The 24,260-nt window shown below is 39.7% G+C and overlaps 1 protein-coding gene across 3 annotated transcripts in view; it reads left to right on the plus strand.

Moving 5' to 3' along the window:
* st3gal4 (ST3 beta-galactoside alpha-2,3-sialyltransferase 4) overlaps positions 1-24,260 on the plus strand; it is a 30,780-nt gene that overhangs the window by 1,037 nt on the left and 5,483 nt on the right. For 2 of the 3 annotated variants that reach the window (XM_083985554.1, XM_083985555.1), the window contains exons 2-10: positions 12,388-12,455; positions 14,810-14,881; positions 16,159-16,240; positions 16,585-16,674; positions 17,948-18,045; positions 18,517-18,580; positions 19,399-19,494; positions 22,234-22,423; positions 22,935-23,072. In XM_083985554.1, coding sequence (XP_083841680.1) covers positions 14,860-14,881; positions 16,159-16,240; positions 16,585-16,674; positions 17,948-18,045; positions 18,517-18,580; positions 19,399-19,494; positions 22,234-22,423; positions 22,935-23,072 — 780 coding nt within the window. In that variant the 5' untranslated portion in view covers positions 12,388-12,455; positions 14,810-14,859. Of the gene's footprint in view, positions 1-12,387; positions 12,456-14,809; positions 14,882-16,151; positions 16,241-16,584; positions 16,675-17,947; positions 18,046-18,516; positions 18,581-19,398; positions 19,495-22,233; positions 22,424-22,934; positions 23,073-24,260 lie in introns of all 3 variants that reach the window. The other variant, XM_083985556.1, reaches the window with a different exon arrangement.

Consider the following 24,260-nt stretch of genomic DNA (forward strand, 5'->3'; position numbering starts at 1 on the left):
TTTCACATCCCAACATGAGACCAATTGACCAGGGTTGTCCCTGTAGGCTAATTGCCTCTTGAATCAGACAGTTGGTTGTGTTCTGGCAGAGAAAGGTGATAGCTGTGCTGATTGTGTCCTCTGGACAATTATTTTTGGCAAGCTCAGTCAGACTTGTGCACTTGTTTGAAGCAAATAATAACCTGTGTGCAACAGAGATTACCATATGAGAACGCCTAAAATGGGTATGATTAAAGAGGGGGGTTCATTTATAAGTTGAATCATTTTGCAGTATCAGTCAGTGACAAACTCCTTAAGGAAAAAAACAGACATGGTTCATTGAAGCCCCCTGATCCTGATAGTGTCCGAAAGGAAAAGATAAATGGTCAAAAAAAGTCAGAAGACATTTGCTGTTCAGCGTGATGGCTTTCAGTAGTCAAGTCCTCACAGGATTTTATTTTATTCTTATTTTATTTTAGACGATACATACAACATTGCCACAAAAAATGGGGAAATGTGATGCATATAAGACGTCTAGCTTCAGCTAATTTGCGGTCTTTGTCCCTGGTCAGGTTTTAGAATAGGATAAAATATACTGAATACATAAATGCAATGAAACAAATACAGTAGGTACCATGAATAAATAAACACAGCTGGAAATTTCAGATTAAGTTAAATTTAGCATGAAACATTAGTGAAGTGCTGTATTGACAATGACTTGAGAGAAGTTAATGTTCACATTTCTTCTGCTGCTTGAGCCAATGTTTAATTTTAACACTATGGACATGATGTCCTTGTTCCTGTCTGGACCTGTTGTCTTCACGGCTGGACAGTGAGCACACAAAAACATATTCTCCCAAAGTCACCGGGGGGAAAATCTTGGTAGGTGTCTGAGGTGAATGTGTAGGCAGAACTTTTGGGAAATCAGTTGCGTAGACATGTGTCATCACAGAATAGGGTGCTGAAATCCAGCTGAACTCATGCTGACCTGAGTGGGCAGAGAAATGTTGTTTTATTACACACAGATTAGAGAGACCTAGTCTACGACTGATCACTTTCACCAAGTTTTGTCTCAGATATTAGATTTTAGTTTGGTTGGTGAAATTCTTGACCATTAAATAGATAGATAGATGTTGAATTTGTTTGTTTTAGAGATTTGGATTTCAGGCTGTCGTTTTAAGTCACTGTAACATCAGCTACATAAGAGAGGATTTTTTTTTATCCATGGATGTTGCATTTAATGGGGCTTAAGGATATTTAGCACATGGCCACTTGCAGCAAACCAGCTAAAACACCATAATATGCCCTCTGCAGTCATGACTCACTTCTGCTTGAATCAATCAACATAGTCTGAAAAATATGATGAACAAAACATCTGCCCTCAAAGCATTGTGGCAAATGTAATCATGCTCTGGTGCACTGGTGTACTGGTGTCTGTAGTGAAAGCCCCCAGGTCCTTGAATCTTGGAGCAGGGCTTTCAAAGATTTATTAAATTAAAAGGATGTTGTTGGTTTTTATCAAATTCAGCCTCACAAGAGGACATAATTACCTAACCTCAAGGTCTTGTTTTGTAGTGGATAATTAATTGAAACCTTTCTGTTATTCAAGATTAATGTACGCACTTGGCAGCCACCTTATCTTCTTAATGTCGAAGATCTCCATTAATTGAGTAACTGGTTCAGAATAAGAAACAAACAGAACTCAAAGGGGACTAATGACATAGAGAGAAACAGATTTAATTCATTACATCCTCATCAATACAGACCTTCTAACCCTAACTACAATAACCCCAGAGTGCAGAGTGCAATATCCAGCCATTAGTGTTTTTCTTACTGCACTGTCATGTTGATGATGTGCTTCGCTGACAGAAAGAGATAATACAGCATAAATACTTATCTACACTTGTCATACAGTAGCTTCCTGCTTATGTAGACTGACTGTGTGACAGTGACACACCTAGACTGTCCCATGTCGAAAACTCCTCCAAATGGGGCTACAAAATACAGTCTAATTTCCTGAGGAAACGATGGCTCCATTGGGATGATCCTTTGTGGCCTTGACCTTTCCCAAAATTCATTCATGCTAGCCAATGATGAAATACTGCAGCAGCAAACAATGGCAACAGAGAGCACATGGATTACACTTTTAATTTAAATAATGGTTTTGAGCTAAGTTAAATAGGCCTGCTACCAGTGAAACTTGCAAAAAAAGGCAAGGCCTTTAAAAACTTTGAGTTCTTGGAGGAAAATTTGCATGTTGTTAAGGTTGCTAAGGAACAGGAGCTTGGTGGTTTGTGAAGCAGCTATAAGGTGATGGAGGGGGGAAATCCTCTGTGGGCCAGGCAGTGTCATTTAGGTTCAGCTTTGCGGTTTACACTGACTATGAAGGGCCACACCCATGTAGATGTTGGCCTCTGAAAAATACAGCCCCTGAATTGAGATACATTTAGTGTGTGATTAATTGCAAATGGGAAGGAACACAATGTCCAAAGAAATCTCAGTTTATCTTGGTTTATTACGTTATGTGGCAACAATCTCTGATGATCAACTGGAAGTGGAAACTTTGTCTTCCATAGAAGTGAACTGAGGAATTAGGAGCAGATTGATTTCCAAATTAGTAATAGTGCAAACATGCTCAGTCACCAAAGTTCATGCATGCACTATTAGTTTTATAGCCATACAAGTACATAGCAAAGGTTATTCATACTGGAATACAAAATTGTTACCATGTACATTTTTACTATTAATTTCATCTAATTAATAATTAGTAATAATAATTTTGATTGAATTCTTGTTGTGAAATACATGTGTTTCGATAGCAGTCATCATTATTGAGTAATTGGACATTCCTATACTAAACTACTAAACTAGTGGTTCACCTGTTGTATCCATTTAGCAGCATATAGGCTACTCAAGTTGTTGCGAAAGTTAATATTACAAACTTTTCTGAAATTCAAAATTTCAACAGACAACTAAACACATGTCCAAAAAGTAAATAAAAGACATACTGTACAGTATAGTTCATTGATGGCATAATGGAAACAGAATGAAAAAGAACACAGGATGGGTGGAGATTAAGAAACAACATGGAGCAATTATGAATTAGTTTCAGCAAAGGTGATGCAATGAAGTCAACCTTTTTTGTCTGATATACCACAGCTTCTTGTAAAAAGCACAATGCCTTTTTAGGTGCTAGATGTAATGCATTGTTTTCCAATTATATGATACCAGTTACGTATGTAGAAATGGTCATGGCATTTTTTCTCTACAGATGATTCGTCAATGTTTGAGACAGAGTGGCACAAGCTTGACCTTTCACCCACTTTTTTTGTTTTTATTAGCTAACTATAGCTACAATTTGCTGTAGCTATTTAGCCGTTAAATTTGTGTAGTTTACTACTCTTAAATTTGAGTGTCATATTATATTATTATATTATGTTCAGTGTTGCCATAGTTACCTTGAAAAAGCAATCTGATTACTGATTACTCCTTTAAAAAGTAATTTAGTTAATTTACTGATTACTTGATTTTAAAAGTAACTAAGTTAGATTGAAAGTTACTTAATTAGTCACATTCAGCAGCTGCTTACAACACCCCCCGCCGGCTCAACGTAAAAATGACAACCGTGTTTAATTAAGGGCAGCATTTCAGGGGTGTCAAACTCTTTTTAGTTCAGGCGTTACAAACAGCAGAATTTGATCTCAAGTCCCCCGGACCAGTAAAATAATAGCATGATAACCTATAAATAAAAAGAACCTTTAATTTTTCCCTTTGTTTAAGTACATTATAAAGATATTTTGAAAACATGTCATGAACAAGTTGACATGTAGTGATAAAAATATGTGCAATTTCAAATCACTCCCCGAGATGCAAGAAGAAAGCAGAAATAACATCTTTTTACTAAGGAAAATGACAAAAAATAGTAATGCACTGTGACTTGGATAAATAATTCTAATCTGATTACTGGTTTGGAGATAGTAACGCATTATTACTGGAAAAAGTGGTGATATTAGAGTAACGCATTACTAAGTAGCGTGTTACCAGCATCACTGATTATGTTATATTATTTTCCGCCAATTTATCCCAGCTGACAGGCTCAACTATTTCACCATTATGTTTTTTACGAAATGTTTATGAAATTGGACTGTTTATTAATTGTGCTAAACTAACTGGGCTATTTAGCTAACTAGTTTAACCACTTACATTTTCCTTTTTCTCTCTTTTTCCATTTTCCTAATTATTTGTGCTTTAATACAACCATAATTAGCCACTGATGCCAACCACTAATTTTTAACTTGATTGCTGTCAGATATACTTACTATATACTGTACTAGACATTTACTAATTAGCTTACTTTCCCTTTCTGTGTACAGTAACGACACATAATGTTCAGGTGTTAGCTGACTTAATTTGTGGATAATGTTTGCATTAATGAGGTCTTTTTCTTAAATTAGTGGAGTATTTCCATGTACCCACTGGCAACTGCAGAAGTCCCCCCTTGGGATATCTTGGTTGGGAATGCTGGAAATGTTCAGAGATATAAAAGCTTTCAGCGTGAGAAACTAATGTGTGGAAATCTCAGAATGTGGAAGATGACAAAGAGAATCAGGATACTGGAGGAAAAAAACCACATCCCAGAAACAAAATTGCCCTCACCATGACCACCACAGGAAACCCTGTGGAGGATCACTGTGTCTCATCCAATGTATCCTATATTCTACATACATGTAATCATGGCTCCCTTGAAGGTGCCTTTTAACATTCAGATGCATTTAGGAACAAAAAAAAAAGGTTGATAATAGACAGCAATTTCTTTGAAAGCTGTCCTTCATAAAAGCGGTCAAAATGTTACGAATGGGCACTAGATTTAGTTTTTCTGACTGGATTAAAATCTGGGATTATATGTTTTAGAGGTGATTTTCTATTGTGAGCATAACACACATGTGATTTTCTTTGTCTCTGGTTGAGATAAATCAGATGCTAGGTGAAAGGGATTTAGAGAAGGTCATTTTTATTTATGGCTGCATTTTACTTTACCCATTCAGAATCAAACCAATAAATCTGAGAATATATCTGTTCGACCTTTCCTTGTTCAGAGATTATTGATGACACAAGGACAAGTTGTCACACTGGTTTCTGTGCATCTGTGTGTCATGATATATTCTCTTAATAACTCAAAATGAATACAAAGTTCTAATAATCTGCAGTATTGATCATTGTGAATAATCATTATATATTTAACCAACTGTGACACAATAATACCAACCAAATACAGAGAGCTCATATTAATTCATCCCAAGTACGTTGAATTAGCATCTGTAATATTAGATAGATAAACATACTTTATTAAACAGACTTTTGTACGTCCATGTTTAAATGAATAAAATGTTTCAAAATCAGAGACGGAAATTGATGGCGGAGAGCTGGCCAGCTTAATGGGAGGACTGGATGGCAGACTAGTTCATGGGAAGGGAGGGCAGACCCGACCGTCTAACAGCAGGTGACAGGGCAGGAGGGGGGAAGATGCAGGCGGCGGCTGGTGCAGAGAGATGGAGCTCCGGTGGATCTGCGGAAACAGAGAGAGAGTGCGAGACACCAAGGCCAAACTACAAAGTGCAACAGAAAATGACAGTTCAAAAACGTACTGAGAGGAGAGGAGAGGAGAGGAGAGGAGAGGAGAGGAGGGAACATTTTTACCTTGGTGAATTTGGTGAATTCCGGATTCCTCTTCTCTTCTCTGTATGAAGAGCCTGGTGACGTGAGGCTAGCTTTCACAAAGATGTGTGATTGTGTGCAATGCTTATCGGTGTGTAGTGTCAACGCAGCCCCCCCACACACCTCTGAAGCCTCTGAAGAAATTATTAAAACCAACCCGGCCTGACCCGTGTGTGTTGAAGGCCGGCCCTGATGTGGCCCGACTCACAAACCAGAGTGTTGAGAAGTCAAATCTAAGCCCATATGGTTAACCTGTTGTGTACTGTGTGTACACGTGTCACCATTGTTTGGCATTACTTCACATAGTTTAGTTTTTTTTTAAATTTTTTTATTGGGAGTCGTGTAAACATGACGTAGCCTACCATGCGGCCTTTTCCTGCCAGTTGTCATGGAAACATAACACTCTGCCAGTGGTGTGGCGTTTGGACCAGAGTGAAAACAAACATGTGTGAACTCGAACTGTAGCCTACTAACTGAAAGATGAAACGATGTATCATTTTCTCATCTGGTGTGCTTCCTCTGTCCACATCAGTACGTGTTGAAAACACTCAATGTGGCTGCGCTTTAGCTTCTTCTTTTCTTTCTTCTTTTTTTTTTTTCAAATTTCTTTATTGAATTTTTGCAGACAGTACAGAACATCAGATTCACATTACATCAGAGCGTCTGCATTAGAGTGAAAAAACCCCAACATGAATCCCACTATCCCTCCCGACAACCCATGTCAGATGCAGTCACAGTTCACAACTAAATTATTACATAACATATAACAACATAAGTAAATAATTAAAGTACAGTAAAACATAATAGAGTCAAATATACAACGATGAAGAAGAAGAGAAGAAAATAAATAGAGTAAAGGGGGGTAGAGAGGTTCTCTTGCTCCAACTATTAAGAAGGGTCCTCGGCATCATCAGGAATGGACTATTACTAATATAAGCCATCAGTGGGTCCCAAGTTTTATGGCATGATGTCAAAGATCCTCTCTGTGAGAACCTTAACTTCTCTAACTGTAAACATTGTAAAATTTCCCATATCTAACTGTTGTGAGTCGGTGGAGAAACATGTTTCCATTTGAGGAGAATGGCACGCCTGGCAAGAAGGGTGGTGAAGGCCATGACACGCTGTGTAGTAATGGGGAGGGAGACCAAAAAGAGCAGTTAGGGGATTTGTTCTAAATTTGTGTTGAGAGCCTGTTTGAGAGTTTGGAATATATATCAGACCAAAAGTTGGTCAGCCTCGGGCACGTCATGTGTGCATGGTCGGCCTGGGACTGTTTACAGCAGTTACAAGTATCACTGTGACTGGGATATATCTTAGCCAATTTAGCTAACCACCTTCCACTGTAGTAGACCGTGCCTGGCACAAATCGATGAAGAATGGATCAGTTTTAAAATGTCCCTCCACTGGACATCAATACTGTCTTCCCATGCATTTTTAGGTGATACAGTGGGGACTGGGCTCAGAAATGCAATCTTATATTGTAAATGACAGATATCAGTCATTTTTGTTGCAAGTTGAGAGACAGGAATTGGTCCATTTCGACTTCAGGGGTTCGGCTTGGGAAATGTGGGAACTGCTTTTGGATAAAGTGTCTCATTTGAAGGTACCAAAAAAGTGGCTATTGGACAGGCTGTATTTGTCTGACACAGATGCAAAGAACGTGAAAACACCTTCGTCATATAGGTCATTAATAATCATTAAGTGTTCTGATGTAGGCTTGGAGCGGGAAGGGAGAAATGCATGATTATTCAAAACTGGGGCAAGAATCGAAGCCCTATGTAAGCGGAGCTGCTTCCTAAACTGGATACAAATTTGAATTGTATTGGTGACAGCCGGATTAGGTAAGACCTTATTGGCACTTATGGGGAGCTGAGAGCGAATCGTAGAATGCATACTGTATATAAGAGCAGGAAGAAGATGATATCTCAGTATGAGCCCAGTATGGACAGATGTCTGCACCTTCACCATGGAACCAGTATAGTTTATTACTGTTGCAGGCCAAAAGTAGTGGTGAAAATTTGGCAATGCTAGTCCCCCTTCAGGTTTAGAAAGTTGAAGAATATGTTTCTAATTACGGGCTGGTTTATTATGCTGAATAAAAGCATGTAACGCCATTTTTATCATATTACGTAAGTTTCTGAGATCTCTATCTCATCAACATGATCAATATACTTTACATGTATTTCAAGCAGTTTGTCACAAATGAAATGTTACAGGAGATTGCAGAACAAACAAACCTGTACAGTCAGTGTACCAAAAGACCACAAGTCAGTAAACATCAAACTGCCGAAGAGATAGAGCAGGTCATGTAAAGCGTATGGGGTTATAGAGATGCCCTGTGTGAGAGATGGATACAAAGCTCCCTGCAGTTTGTGATGTGATGTCTCCAAATCGGTTTCTGAAATTGCTGACACTGATTCACTTTCAGGACAACTTGAGTGTGTCCACTGTCCAATGACACAAAGCAGGATAAACTGTGGAAGCTCAGGCCATGGTTACAAAAACGGCGAGAACAGTTTATCTGCATACCTCCTGAAGAATTAACTCCATGCTGTCGATGAAATTATGGTGCCATTCAAGGGAAAATCACATCTACTCATGTACATGCCTGCCAAACCACACAAATGGGGTTTCAAGATGTGGGGACGTGCTGGACAAAGTGGCTTTCTTTATGATTTTGATGTTTATCAAGGTGCAGAAAATTACAGGATCTTTGCACTAGATTATGTTTGTTTTTGTTGTTTTCCACTTGACTGAGAACAAGATTGGTACGTTTAATACATTATTTAAATGTGACCATTAGTGCCTAATGTGATACATTATGGAAATTGCATCACTTATATGTAGCCCATCTTTTGAAATAAGATTTACTTTACAAAATTTGATGAATAAAACCAATGATCGTAGACTAGACTAGTCTGAAAATGGCATAGGCCTGTGCTGTAAGAAAAAAAAAATCGAGAATCGAATCGTGACCCTAAAATCAAAAATCAAATCGAGGATTTGGAGAATCGTGACACCCCTACTTTGCAGACAACTTCTTCACATCAGTTCCCCTGGTGCAACACCTCAGAGAGAGAGGAATCCACTACCTTGGCACAGTCCGGATGAACAGAGTGAAAACATGATGAATAAGAAAGAACTAAAAAAAAAGAAAGAGGGTCAATGGACTTCAGAGTGAACCAGGACAACAACATCATTGTCAGATGGTACGACAACAAAGCAGTTAACCTGATTTCCTCTTTTGTTGGCATCGAACCTGTGAGAAATGTGAAACGCTGGGATCGCAAATCCAGAACTCACATAATGGTTCCCCGACCAGCCATTGTTGAAAAATATAAACAGGTTCATGGGAGGATCCAGAAGATGGTACATGTACATCTGGTGGCACACTGTTGCAATGGCATGGAACCTCTACAGAAGACACCAGAAGAAGCTAGAGCCACAGATGAAACCCATGGCTCTGCGAAGGTTTCAGGCTTTGGTTGCCACTTCTCTCACAAGTGCAGGAAAGGCCAAAGCCAGGTGTGGCAGACCACTATCCTCTCCAGAAGCAACTCCAACACAAATCTATAAAGGGCCACGTTGCAGCTGTGCCTCTTGATGTGAGAAAGGTTGGCATTGATCATTTTCCAACATGGGAAGCTCGACAGAGCTGCAAGCACTGCACTGGCAATCACTTCACACGTGTACTGTGAGAAATGTAAGGTGCATCTTTGCCTGAACAAGGACAGAAACTGTTTCTGTGCATACCACCACGTGAAATAAAACGGTTGTAAAAACTTTCATGTAGGAAAAGAAAGAGAAAAACTGCCTGACATGTTCTTTAAATTCACAATATTACGGGCAAATCTTGTTTTTGTATGTTAAATTTGCAGAGTTGTAAAAGGCCACGTTGCAGTGTGACGGCTCTAAAAACTTTCATTGGAAAAGAAAAAGAGAACAACTGCCTGACATGTTCTCTATATTCAAAATGTTATGGGCAAAAAAAAGTTGTTTTTGTATGTTTTGTATGTTAATGAGCAAAAACGGGAACCAAAAAGTTTGATACGACTTCACGGTCGGAAAAAGTTTCCTTGAACGCACCATAACAGTCCTCGTCCCTACGTCGCCACATTCACGGCGTCCCTTGGCTGCACACACAGCCCTGCATGCCGTTCTCTCTCCTCATTGGATAAAAACTGTAGGATACGATAAATGTTTTCTCCTCGGCTCAGAGCAGAGCAGAGTGACTGACAGACCCGTGTTTCAGACCAAACACTCTATGTAACTTAAGTGATTGCTGTCGGAAGATATAACTATTTAAGACTTATATTAACACAAATATATCACTTACTTCTGCTTTAAATAAAGATCTAATTTACAAAAAAAAAAAAAAAAGAATTTTCTGGTTATACTTAAATGGTTTGGGCTTTACAGACAAATTGGGATGCGTTACAGAAAAGATACAGACATTACGTATTACGTATTACATAACGGCTCTTCTGAAAAAGTTCCCTGAAGGAGCTGGTTTAGCAGTTTTTAAACGATTTGTTTTATGTATTCCTAGTTTTATATATTCTTTTTCAGTTGTGTCTGACTGTCAAACTAGATAATAAAAGAAAGTTAAATGGCTTTCTTTTGCTGTATTCATTCATGTTTTACAAACAGTTGAACCTGACCCTGGCCTTACAACAATAATAATCATATCACATCCATGCAGGAGTAATAGTACCATCATACTAATAAAAAGTTATATAAGGGATATTTGGCTTTCGGATGAAATTTCAGAAAGCACCTAAAATGCATTATAACCTTCACAGGTAAACTTAATTTGACCTTCTTTAACCTTTTGAATACACATGTCCAACTGTTAAATGTTTCAGCACTTTTAATGTAAAATGCCGTTGGTGATTAACCACAAAAATCACAAGTGTCGGATCCATGAATCGAACACTAAATGTTCTGGTTCAATGAGAGTTTGTATTTAAACAGTCCTCTTCATCATGCTGTTCGCACTTTGACATCATGAGACCAAGGCGACACCTAACAATCCCTCAACAGTATACCTGGACATGTCGAGGCTTCAAACGATGGGATGTTGTCAGAGAGAAGTGTCCGCTGAGCTCAGAGTGTCACAGAGTTTCATCAGCATGTTGCAACGGAGACACTGAGACTTGAAGAGTCACAGGAAGACAGAAAAGCAGACGCCCTTTGGCCACACTTATTGAGACATTGACATTTTTTGCTGAGGCATACCCACCGCTGATGTTATCTTTTTTTCCCCACACTTTGTTTGACATGAAAAAAATACCATTGCATACTTCTAGTTAAATGTCCATGATATTAATAAGCATTAACTTTTTATATTTTTCATGAATTTCACCCGAAAGTGGAATATCCCCAAGTTATTATGAAAAGTGTATACACACTGGTATCATTATTGGTACTCCATATTGGCTGATACCAAGTGGGTGGGAAGGGGAAAAGATGGTATCAGAACATCTCTACTAGGCTATAGTAGTAACTTACTCAGTTCTCACCTTGTGTAGAAATTCTAGAGGAAGACGCTTTAACGAGTAAATTACTTAGAATATTTTCCCATGCAGTGCTTTTGCCGGAATTGCTTCCAGTGTGCCGTTCCGTGGTAGCTGCCTGACTCATCTTTAATCACTACAGTGTGTGACTAAGCTCTTTAAGTGGTCTGTCTGCAGTTCTTTCGTGATCCACGCTAAGACCTGCAGCAGTGCTTCAAGAACACGTGTGGTGAAGGGCACTTCTTTCTGATGGTGCATAAATCTTACTGTCCGTTGGTCCTTCCTTCCACATCTTGAGGACTTTTGCCAGTCACTTAGCCATCATGCCCGACGGTGTTGCACATTGCAGTGCTTGACACTCCCTTTGCTCTCCCAGCCAAACTTACCTCCCCACTTCTCCCCCACACACTGTATCACACACAGTCAGCCATTGTGTTGTCTTTCTGTGAGGAGGTCCTGTGCTTTCAGTGTCTTCTGTGCTTACTGTAACACTCCTGAGAGCGAGACTCTGTCCAGCTGTTGTTGCTCTCTCAATTATTCCCCTGAGGCGAAAACGGGTGTCAATGGGAATAAAGAACTACGTGCTTAGTTGGAATCAATGGTTATTTTAGTTGCTGATCAATTTATTTAGCCCCCCCAAAAAAGAGTGTTAAAAAGAATTCAAGGTAGAATAGCATCTTAATATACCTAAGCCTCTCTGTTTACCCCAGTTTTCTATGCCGTAAAAACAATTTTGAAGCAGAGAACAAGCTAGGGTGTGGCATTTTGCTTTATAAATGATTCAAAATTGTTTCATCTTCTGCCAGTCAATTAATCCATAAAAATCATATTAGTATTACTGTAGCTGTGGTGGATGGTATTAAACCAAGACTAGAACATCACTGGCCAATATCCAAGACTTTATATAAGAATGGCTTTTCTGTATTTTGTATTTCAGTAATGCATCTAGTCCTTAACACATTTTAAACACTGTTTTCCTTATACAAAAAAATCCTGCTACTTAGTTCATGGTGTTTATGGTGGATTTGAAAGGTGAACAGTGCCGTTTTTAGTTCCCGTTATTGAGACACGTAGAAATGAAAGAACAAGTCCACGTGATATTCTCCAGTTTTGTTTGTAGGTACGTATGTGTTAGGTAATGCGTATGATTATTTTGTTTTGTTTGTTTTTACTGCAGGGAGAAGTCCAGACCTATTACACCTGAACCAGTGAGAACACAGTCTTTTGAAATGAAAGAGGGAAAAGGTAAGATTACTTTGTTTTGTTATATGTGTAATCATGATGTTTTTCATTACTGTTTAACCTGTGTTTTTTCATTGATTGATTGTTTTAGCCTGTGCAATGTCAGAAAACAGTGTACCAAGTAACATTGTCCAATTAACCATATTTGGATTGTTTCCCAAAGCAAAATATATTAATTTCACAGAGAAATGAAACTGAGAATATATAAAAAATACATTTTGTGGGGGAACTATGTTAGTGAGCACTAGACTTGCCGTCGCCAGGAAATATCTGTTCATGGCCACATTTGAACCTATAACTTCCTGATCGTGAGGTGACATTATCAACCGCTAACCCGCAGACGCAGACAGAAAAACAAAACCAAAAAAAATAAAGGAAGAAGTTCAAAATTTTCAAGCAGTGTCAGCAGGAGTTTAGGTTGGCATGAGAGAATATCACTTCGTGAGATGATGTTGGGGTTAAAGAGGAACATGCATTTCATCATGTGAGAAAGAGTAAGTGAAGGAAGGATAAGGTCATGTGTTTTGTGTGAGGAACATACAACAACTTGGACACAATGGCTTTGTGTATAGAAAGGTTGTGCTTTCACTGACAATGGCAGTGAATGTAAAAAAAATAGATAATCAAACTCAAACTTGGCAGACAACAAGCTAGACAGCTAAACACAAAACTGTTCTGTGCAGAAAATTTCCTCCAGCAATGGTTACACATTTTCATCGATTAGTTCATACAAACGGTGGGATCGAGCCCTGAATCTTGACGCAGATCGTCGCCCAGGGAACTCGGCTAACCAAGGTTATTCTACTTATGTAGCTCACATTGTCTTGAAAGAAAACAATCTTTCCGAAGAAGTTGAGGTTTTTACATGATCAACAACAGAGGAAGGAGTTACTACTTTCTAAAGAACCACATGTGGCTGTTTGGTAAAGCATTTTACTTTCTCTTATGGGCTACAAAGACCTCCATCTCTGCTAATGAAGTCTCAAAAGGGTTTAACTTCAATTACTCGCCACAAAGGAGGTTTCAACTTCAAAAATTTACAGCCTTCTATGCGTTTTTGAGTTTGAATTAACTCTCTGCCTGCACCGATTCTGTGTAAAAAAAACAAATGGTTGACTTGCAAGGAAATGCAAGGAGGTTTCAGATATCACATCCTGAATACCTATAATAAAGCTCTTTAAAAATTAATACATGCATTTAGGTAGTAATATTGCACAAACAGCAAGAGCAAGATGATTAAACAAGGAAGGTGTAAAGACTGTTTAGCATTAATGTTATGACAGCAGAACAGGATACCGTGCTGCCCTATTGACGTCTATCACAAAATAACAAAGATGAATTTGAAGTCGCCTCCTTCCCACATTGTTTGGTGTTCTCTTAATTTCCCATATGATAAGTGAGGAAACAAACAAGGCCCAGCCTCATATCCGGCTCAGGATGAAGGATGAGGGAGCAGTGTCATCTCATATTTTATGCTGTGAAATGATTATTTAGTTTTGGAGGGAGGGGCTTGAGCGTTCACACGCTGTGGAGTAAAACCCGGAGAGCATCCCTGTGGCGGCGTTAATTGATCCTGCGGTTTCTGCTGCTTGTCTGTCTCCAAGTTTTGGGTGTGCATGATTTAGGAGTAGATTTACAACCATATCACATTACTGCGCTTCTTAAAATAGATATTCAGCTGTGCACTCCGTCAGTGCGGTATTGATTTTCAGTGATGTAGTGCTTCAGAAAGAGTGTCGAGCATGTTCACCACAACCATTTGCTAGACGGACGGCTCTGGCCCACAAATCATAAGTCCGGAGGAGTATAGCCTACATAAGAAGTGCATTGTGCATTAGATAGTCAGTTGTGCGTCGCGTCAAATGCCTTTTAATCTGATCTAAGCCATAATCTGAACTCTCTAAAGCACAGTGGAGGCAGGCACACATTGTGGAAGCTGATTTGATGTTTTTTGATTGCATATATCCTTCAATTCAGGGACCAAGTGTCAGTCTGGTATGATCCTCTTAAAGTGATCAGCCTTCATCTGCTGCCATCTCTCTCTCTCTCTCTCTCTCTCTCTCTCTCTCTCTCTCTCTCTCTCTCTCTCTCTCTCTCTCTCTCTCTCTCTCTCTCTCTCTCTTGTGGTTTTGCTTCACTTCTGTCATTTCCTACCATTTCCCCCAGCCTCATCCTAGCCCACTGTGTGTCTGTAGGGGTGGGGTCATTTATCCTATATTCATTTTGTTATTTCCCTTTTTTTTTTTTGAAAAGACATCCGCTTTCATCTCTGAAGAGGAGGCGCCGCGGGGGTGTCATAATGTATTTAAAAGAAATGCTACTAATGGGCTCTTCCTCTTCTCTGTACCCATCACCAGGATGACCTCATGCAATCTAAAGACATGAGAAGACCAAAGTGCACGTGAAGATGTCCCAGAAGGCAATGAAAAGTAAGTTAGTTCTTTTTTTGGCATCTGTAAATCTTTTTTTTTTCTTTTTTCTCTCTCTTTTTTGGCAGATGTTTTCAAGGATTTGTCCTGAGTTGTTGTGGGCAAACACAGAGACAGAGTGCAGATTTACTTCAATGTAGACTTTTCAGTCTTGTTATCACTGTGAAGTTGCCAGGCAACCCAGCAGAGACTCCACAAATTCACTGTCACTGTAGCTTGCCAAGAAATAGTCTAGCCACATTACCTCCCGTAACACAGGAGCTCCACATTTTTACTCCATGGTTTCATTTGGATTAAACAACCTGATATATCATATTAATGTTGATGTCTCTGGACTGAGTCAGGCTAGCTGTTTCCCCCTGTTTCCAGTGTTTATGCTAAGCTAAACTCACTGGCTTCAACTCTTCTGAAGACAGAGGAAAGCAAATTGTTTCTTTCCGAAAATGTTGAACTGTCCTTTCACATAACCATTATTGTTACAGTCCAGGCAGGATGAAGACAAGCTTATAATATTTTTTCACAATACAATATGAATTCACTGAGGTAGCCTACACATGCTGCCCACAGAGATCTCTTAGACTTCAGAAGCATCCTACCTCTGACGTGTATCTGTTGTTCCAGGGCAGAAATCTCTATGAATACCTATGAATGGGAAAGGAATGAGGTATATTGGATACTGCCTGACACCCCCTTCCTCTCATTCAGCGCATTGAAACAGCATCAGTGAAACAATGTTGTCAGTGTTGGCATTTCAATTTACAGTTTCAACCACCCTTTATTCAATGACATATTTTCAACATTACATTTTTAGAATGTTGATCAACCATTGATTTTTCAACCTTAACCAACAATCAACCTTTCTGACCATAATTCAACGTTGATCTAACATCTTTTGCTATCTGATGGGGACATTCCTGGTTTTGGGGTATTTCAACAAGCTAATTGTGAATCTTGACTAATTTGCCTGTGGTTTCAGGAAGAAAACCTTTATTGAATAGGTTATACTGAGTGGGTACCACTGTGTGGGTTTCACTCATAGCAGATCGAAACAGTGGCTGTTTCCTGTTTATCTGAGCCATTTTTAAATAGGAAAGTTGTGACATTTTAGTTTGCATGTTCAGTACCCCAGTTATTTCACCTGTGGTAAATGATACCAACTCAAGAACACCATAGTTTCTCTGAATCTTTTAAAAAAAAAGTATTATTATTATTAATGTTGATGGTCCTATTTTTACATTCATGTACGTTTGTCCCTGTTTTGTCTTTGTTGATGCCAGCATGGTGCCTCAGGCTTGTTCCACTTCTCTTCTTCTTCATCTCCTTTGTCACATACTACTGTTCTGATGCCATAATCCAGAGGTAATTACACACACACACACACACACACATGTATTTGCAAAATCTCCCTCTCTTTCTTCATTCTGTCTCAGTTTCTCTGGTATTGAGGTCACATAATTACAGAAATGCCCATTTCTGGTAAAAGAGTAAGCCTGTGAGGTCTGTGCAGTGCTGAGTCACTAGAAGTTAAGAAGACATCCCACATTTTGATCATGCAGTGGTCTGAGCTGCCGGTCAATTTGGGCCCTCACACATGCCCGTTCTTGCACTTTTTGAGTGTTCTGGACCTGGTTCCTGGCACGCTGCGTTTTTATGGATTCAGCAGTAGTTTTCATGCCAGTTGTGGTGGTTGTCTGTCTTTTCAGCTATGGAGGCACCAGCAAGCCTCTGAACAGTAGCAAGACGCTGTGTGGTGGTTGGCTAACCCAGAAGAAGTGGGAGAGCCTTAACTTTAAGTGAGTAATAGCATGTCTGTGTGTGTGCGTGTGTGTGTTTTTTCTTCTTTAACACAAACTGGACCGAGTGGATGGCTTATTAAGGGAAGAGGGTATGCCAACATTTTTATTTGAACATAAGGTCTTTACCAGTCATGGAGAAAAAGCAAAGCTTAGTGAGAAAGAACAGGACTTTATTATGAAAATATTTTTTCCATCTAAATCATTACATTAGGTTTCAGTAACTCCAGAGGAATGTCTTGACGGAGCGGGTGAAAAGAGCAGTTAATATGAAAGCTGAGGCTGGCTAAAGAAAAAGTCTGAACTCAACTTGATAAAGTTGCATTTGTCCTCCTCAGGTTCTGCCTTGTTAAGTAATCATCGCTCCACAGCCTCCTCTCATTTATTCTGTCTTACTTTATTATCCGTTTATTCAGCTGTGTATTTACTGGTCTTTTTGTGGGCTTTATTCTCTTATCAAATCATGATAAGGGCTCAATCTGACCCAGTGTTCTCCTGGGTCTTGGTTTATGTCTTCAGCCCAGTGGACCTTCCAATGCCCTTTAACCTTTTGAAATTGTCAAGATTCATAATCCATGTGTTTACCCCTGTAAAAGAACACAATTTGCATTAGGCTGCAGGCAATCACAGTGACATTTCTTTAATTAAACCCCTCCCCGGGGATTTATCCTGATCTCCTGCAGAGAGCTAGCTGGCACACGAGGGCAATAAATGTCTGAGAGGCTCACTGTCAAAGACAGCAGGTCATAAACAGCTGGAGTGCGAGGCCAGCGGACACAGAAAAGCAATTGTTTCCCATATTACAACCTGCCACATTTGTCTCACTCCACGGGCTGTGTGAATGTTATTGTTTTCTTTTCCCTCTCCTCAGCAGAGAATTGCCAACTGAGGATTTTAATGAGGGAAATTTCTATTGAATGACATCATAAATGGCTGGTTTGCTCGTAATGACTCTGGTTTACCTGCTTAATAGATACCAGAGCATTAGGGGAAATTAATGTATCAGTCAAGCATCAAGCAGTTTTCCATGTGCCAGTATGAACACTGTACTGTTTGGCTGCACAGTTGGTATTGTTCATTGTGTGGTTTGATAGTTTTTAGAGCCAAAAAACGAAATAAGTAGTGTTCTTCATCCTCGCTGGCTTACGCCTCACTCATGTCCTCCCCGACTCTCTCAGCCACAAGCCCTTTGCTGATATAATGTGTCTACACAGTGAAGCCCTGTGCACTGCAGTGTTATGTTGTAATGCCTGCTCTGACATTTATCATGCAGCATTAGCAGACGGACGCAGCTCTTTCTGAAACTGGAGGATTTCTTCTGGCGGGAGCATCTGTCAGAGTTGGCATTACCTTATGGCATTAAGGGCAGTGGTATGTTGACTTTGTATTATCCTCTGCTCTCTCTGCGCAGTTCACTCAGCACATGTCTCACATCCTGCTTTTACTGGCTGTTTTATGAAGGTGTATGGGTTTTTTTTTCATATTGAATATTCACACAATTCCACTCTTGAAGGAGTGTTATTTATCGGCACCAGCTTTAACTTCACTTAAGCTCTATTAGTACCCATTTGCACTAAACAGCATATTATATATTGTACTTTTTAATATTTTATCAAATTTATGACCATACCTGACAACGAAACCTCCAATGCGTTACTGTGATAAAGGCTTAGTCGGGGGTTTTGATCATGTATCTATTTGTAATAGAAATATAGGATGCTAGATAAGCTTCATGACATGTGGGGAATTAAGTCATCATTATTTTATGTGAGTTTCATTTCTGTATTCAGAGTTAATAGACCATGACTTTTCACTGGCTCCATGTCTTGTTTTCTATCCCAGAGCTTCTGCTACTGAAAGTTCTTGCCGTAACTGCAAATTATCAGTTGCCAGCCGACATCGAAAAGTAAGTGTGAGCACTCATTAGTGAGTTTGGCACGCGGGATTAAACCACAGCGTTTTTTACTGCTCTATAGGTTTCTATTTTTATTTATGGTCCATTGTTTTTGTAGATTTTATTTTACTTCCATTGTGTGTGGAGCAATAGTGACTGTAGTGTCCCAGCTGTGATGCACTTTCTATTTTTAGTCCCACATGACTTCTGTACAATCTTTATGGGTACTTGGGTGAGGCCAGTTCTCACAGCAGTCAAGAAAGCACAGGTGTTATTACTTTTGGAACGAAGGAATGAACTGTCAGTTACGTCTCCAGAGACGGTGGCGAGTTGAGTTTCTAATTGTAGAAACCGTTAAAACAGTCACTTTTGGACTTCACAGTAAAATAAAAGACAGGAGTTAAGAAAACCACAAACTTCAGTAATGTTTTTTTCTTTTTTTAGCTCTGAAAGTGACAATTAAATCAATTTAAACTTGAAACAGACAAGCGTTTAATTACACTGAGTTCATGATAATTTGGAAATTGTTTTTCTTACACCCCCCAGGATAACAGAGCTGTGTCACTTCGTAATGAAACAGATTAAGATTCTATGTTTATTTAAATAAGAGACCCAGCTTCATTTGTTGGCACAGTCTCAAATTTCACTTGAAACGCTGACAATTTAAGTTTCCAACAACTTGTATTTGTTATTGGTGCCAAAGGATATAAATGACAGTTTTTACAGTGCTGTTGGAGGGATAAACATAACTGTGCTGGGTTTTAAGTGTTTCTCTCTCTCTCTCTCTGTGTATGTGTGTGTGTGTGTGTGTGTGTGGTGTTTCTCCACAGGCTTGAATGTAGATCCTGTGTAGTCATAGGCAATGGTTTCGCCATTAAAAACAGCTCCTTGGGAAGCATCATCAACAAATACGACGTGGTCATTCGGTAAGCGAGGATAACACCACATAAAAGTATTTTATAAGCGCTGCCAGGTTTACTCATTGTCTTCACTATTTGATGCATTGCACAAAGGGCAGAGGAACACAATAGGGTAAGAATGAATGGAGAAACTGTGTGTTTTCATATTTTACAAACAGTGACGCTCAAAATAATAACAGTACAACCCAGATTTCTCCAGAACTGCTTTCATGTTTGAGGATAGTTGGGACCGAGAAATCAGAAACAGATGGATCCTTGCAAGATGAGCTGAAAAAAGGGGGAATGTGTTGATTTTCCCTCCACAACTTAAAGCAGGATATAAATGCAGCTATGGATACAGTATCCGACCAGGTGACCATCTGACCCTGACACAGAGCCGTCCTGTCAGCAATTAGCAAAACTTTTAGGTCAAGTTAAGTTCTTTAGAGAAGGAAAGAAAGTGTTTAGTTTACTCAAGGACAAAGGCACTGTCAGGCATCTGACTTTAGAGCCTTGGAATGAACACATGCATTCTGAGTTTTTATAAGCCTCTTTCAAACAGGCAGAATTTGGCCTGGCCACAATGCATTTTTATCCCCCTCATCAACCCCCTGTCCTCCTCCCCCACATCCCTCCCTCTCTTCTCAGAAGCTAATCGTTGCCCGGCCATGTGGAGAGAGGTTATTGACATTCAGAATTCAATACATGCCTGAGAGTTTGACGTCACAGAGCTGGTTCTGTCATAGAAACGCCGCTAAAGCCTGTTGAGACTTAACATGCGGACTAATCGTTTAAGCAAACAAGGTCTCCGTCTCTGCTACTGTGTTAATTCTTTGGTCAGGGAACGAGTTATGTTGCGGTGTCAGGAATCTGTTAAAAATAATACAGCAAGCATATTTTCCAGAATGAGACCTTATTTTAAGCCCCGAACAGTTGCATGTGTCCTCATATCTGCACTATCATGTTAAGGTCATGGTTTTGTCATGTAGCCTATATCCCTGACATCAACAGGCCCTGCTGGACGTCATAATCCACATGGCAATACTTAATACCTGTTTGGCATCAACAAAACTGTGTGTCACACAGAAATAGAACAAACATTAACTGATTAAATGCATCTTTTCTAAATCTGAACCACATGGGTAGTCACGGTAAAAAGAGCACTTTTAGACTTCCGCTGTGAAAGGACAGATACCAATCAACCCTGCAGTGTTTAAAATGATAAGTGATACGGTTTCATTTCATTATTATCATTGGCCAAAACTGTTGCTGCAGTCAAATTCAAAATACTGCATCGAGGTTGCCAGATAGCCACACGCTAACCTCTGCGAACCACAGGTTTGCATGTGTCTATCTGGCAATCTCATGTGGCTTTGTGGCTATGGGCTAAGGTACCTGACTCACACAGTCTCAATACTGCAATGTAGTAGTAGAATGAAATGAAGTGGATAAAGCTGTATACATGCACTGGGAAAATGGATTATTGAACAAAAAGCTAAACTATGTGTGTGCCCAGGATGAAAATTTGCCACTCCAGCATCTGTCCTCAAATTCTTCTCCGCTTTCAGCTGTCTCCAACTTTCCAACGCATCCCCTATACTATACAGATCCTGGTTTTTGTTTCTGCTTTTGTCTGACTGGCAACCTGTATGCCGAAACACTACTGACTTTGTGATTGGGAGATAGCAGTAGATAACAGGCCAAAACACAAAATAAAAACAAAAACATAATTTGCATGATGCAAGTAACATTTTTAAAGGTGAATATTCTGGCTGTACTATTGTTGTCAGTTTCAGTGTTTCAAATTAATATGTTTCCTTAGTCTCTGGTGACATATTGCATGATTTTATGATCACTTGCCATACATTTCTTACATTCATGTCAAAATGTTACTGTTAATCTAGCAACAACGACAAAATATCGAGTAGAGGTATAATTAAACATAGCATGCCAGACATACTTTTAAACAAGGCCCTGTTCCAAGGCTGGATTCTTACATTGTTAGAAATGTCAATGGGATTTTAAATGAGCTAAAACAGAACTAGAGAGTTGTGATTTTTCCCTGTTTCTGTGTTCATTTTCCATCAGACTGATGGATAAGAATCCAAATTTAATCACAGAAGTTTTTTTCTGTAAAGTTCCAGAGGCTGGCATTTCCCAATATACAGACAGATGGCAAATTAAAAGCAAAATTCTGAAAATGAAAGGAGAAACAGGGCAACAGTTTCTCCAATAGTTCGATGAGTGTGAAAATGCGACGACAGCCTTCATAGTCGGCAGATCTAGACCCAATTAAACACCTATGGGAGATGTAGGATCGATGTGTTCGACAGCAATCTGGACCACTGTCATAAAAACTTTAAATGAGAGAATCAGTTTTGGAAAACAATATTCCAGGAGAGTTGCATGGACTTGTAAAATCGATGCTAATGAGCTACTGGAGCTTTTTCTGGCAGCAAGTGATGGACCAACACCTCAGCAAAGAGACATCATGTTGGTTTTTCCTTTAATTTGTCACTGGTCTGTTAATGCTTTTTAGCTCGAGTTGTACTGTATTGCCTGAATCATTGTTGAGTGCTTAAAATAGTATTAGTCCAATAGTTAGAAAGAATACAATTATGAGAAGACACAAAAAGTACAATTATGAGTGGTTTTCTTTAAATTCTCAACAACATTTAAAACGTTGTGACATAATTATATTAAAAAAGTCAGAGAAGAAAATCCTTCTTCTTGACTGTGGGTGTTATTTTCATGTCCCTGACTCAGGTTGAATGACGCGCCAGTCAGAGGCTACGAGGATGATGTGGGAAACAAGACCACCATGAGGTTTTTCTACCCCGAATCAGCCTCGTACAACCCCGGACTGCACAACGAGCCTGGCACACTCATGGTCCTGGTGCCTTTCAAACAGCAAGATCTGCGCTGGCTCAAAGAAATCCTTTATAATGAGAAGAGGGTATAGTATATGTGTGAGAATGCTCTTTCCCCTTCTTTCCCTCTTTCTCTCTCTCTCTCACGCACACACATGCTTGCCATATCATTCTCTCTCCCTTTCTTACTCTCCCTCGCATAAACACACTCCTTTTCTCCCCTTCTTTTCCAGCCCTCACCAGTCATCCATATCAGGAACAAACACTTAAAAGGTTCAACTTCAGCGATGCCATTGCTCTTTAGAGGTTAAATGTAGTTTCCATCTTGGACATCCTTCACTCTGTTGCTCGGGGCACCTCCGGGCTCCTCCCGCTAATAGTTGCAGGGTCATTACCCCCTAATTTGCACATTGATTTAGTTGCTTCAAGACATGAGGGAGTCACAGGTTCAATTGCATCTCTATTTGTGTAAATAAACTCAGTGAACTGAGACTGAAGGCAGCAATATTTTACTCTATTTCTGTTCTTTGCGTTAGTTTTGTGTGCACAACATCCTGCATCTTATCATCCTCTATTGTTTATTTTTTTGCATTGAAGGTCAGGAAAGGCTTCTGGAAGCCTCCTCCCCAGATCTGGTTGGGTGACGTCGGTAAAATCCGAGTGCTGGACCCCCACTTTCTACACCAGACTGCAGACAGGCTGCTCCAGATCCCTCTGCACTCCAGGAGTAGGCAGGTGAGAGCTTCCTTCCATGTCCTGTGTTTTGAGAATCACAACTCATCCAGCACTTGCAAGAGACACTTTAATTTATGTCCAAACTCAATTTATTTACCTGTCCTCAATCAAACCAATCAAATCTCTCATTCAATCAGGCTAAAACAGCTACTGTGGTGGTGATGCTGCTCTTCTCTGTTACAGCTCGTTAACATCGGCCGTTTCTGGCATCACCGACTGCAACTTTCCCACTAGAACCTCCGCTCTTGTTTGTTCCCTTTTCTCACATACCTCCCCTTTTTCTTCTCTTTGCCCTTCACTGCTTCCCACATGAATGTTAACAAGGCTGGATGGAGCATCCACTGATTAGCCACAGCTTCTCGAGTGATACGTCTTGAGTGCTGTGATAAACAGTTTACTGGAAGAAGCTTTTTTTTTTTCTTGAAATGTAGCCGGGTCAATAGCGATTTTGTGGATCCAATTACTGCGAAACATGATGAAGATTAGCTTCTGCTTGGCATTCTGGCATCTCATTACAAGATAAGCTCCGCGTGTCTTCTCGGCTGCACAGTGAATCCCTGGAAAATAATTGGCTTTTGAAGGAAAGCCAAAATATTGTATAAATTTCAACCAGACGCTCTGTTTTTAGAAAAAAAAGGACAGTTCCCAGTGTTCTTTCTCTGCAGAGCTGATTATGGCTGCTTTCGGGGAAATGACTGCGAGGTTTAGATGATCTTTATCAAACATGCCATGTGACTTTTGGTACAAGACTAATAGAGGTGGTAACCACATGAAATTACAACAAACCATAAGTGGAAACAAATCCATAAACCAACACACAAGACTTAATTGAAGAACAGTTGTTGCACAATAAGAAAACATGACACATTACATTTTTCTGCAGTGTTTTTGTTTCACAAATTGGAACTCCACTCACCTCGTTGGCTGAGCCGCTTGGATTTTGAAACACCCTGGGACTCGACTTGGACCATTACTCATTTAGAATGAAGTTTTTATTGGCTCATTTCATCCCATCTGCCAAATGGGGCTTGTTGTATGTGTTTGGTGGGGATCGTCTCTGACTGGCGTGGGCCTGAGCCAAGTTTTGTTTTGGTTCGGCCTGTTCCCCTTTTCCTGAGCCCTTTTTTGTCGAGAGTGAGAGTGATGGGGGTGTTACGCTTTTGGACTGCAGTACAAACACCACTGGGG

Source organism: Trachurus trachurus (assembly GCF_905171665.1).
Source record: "Trachurus trachurus genome assembly, chromosome: 13".
Taxonomy (NCBI): domain Eukaryota; kingdom Metazoa; phylum Chordata; class Actinopteri; order Carangiformes; family Carangidae; genus Trachurus; species Trachurus trachurus.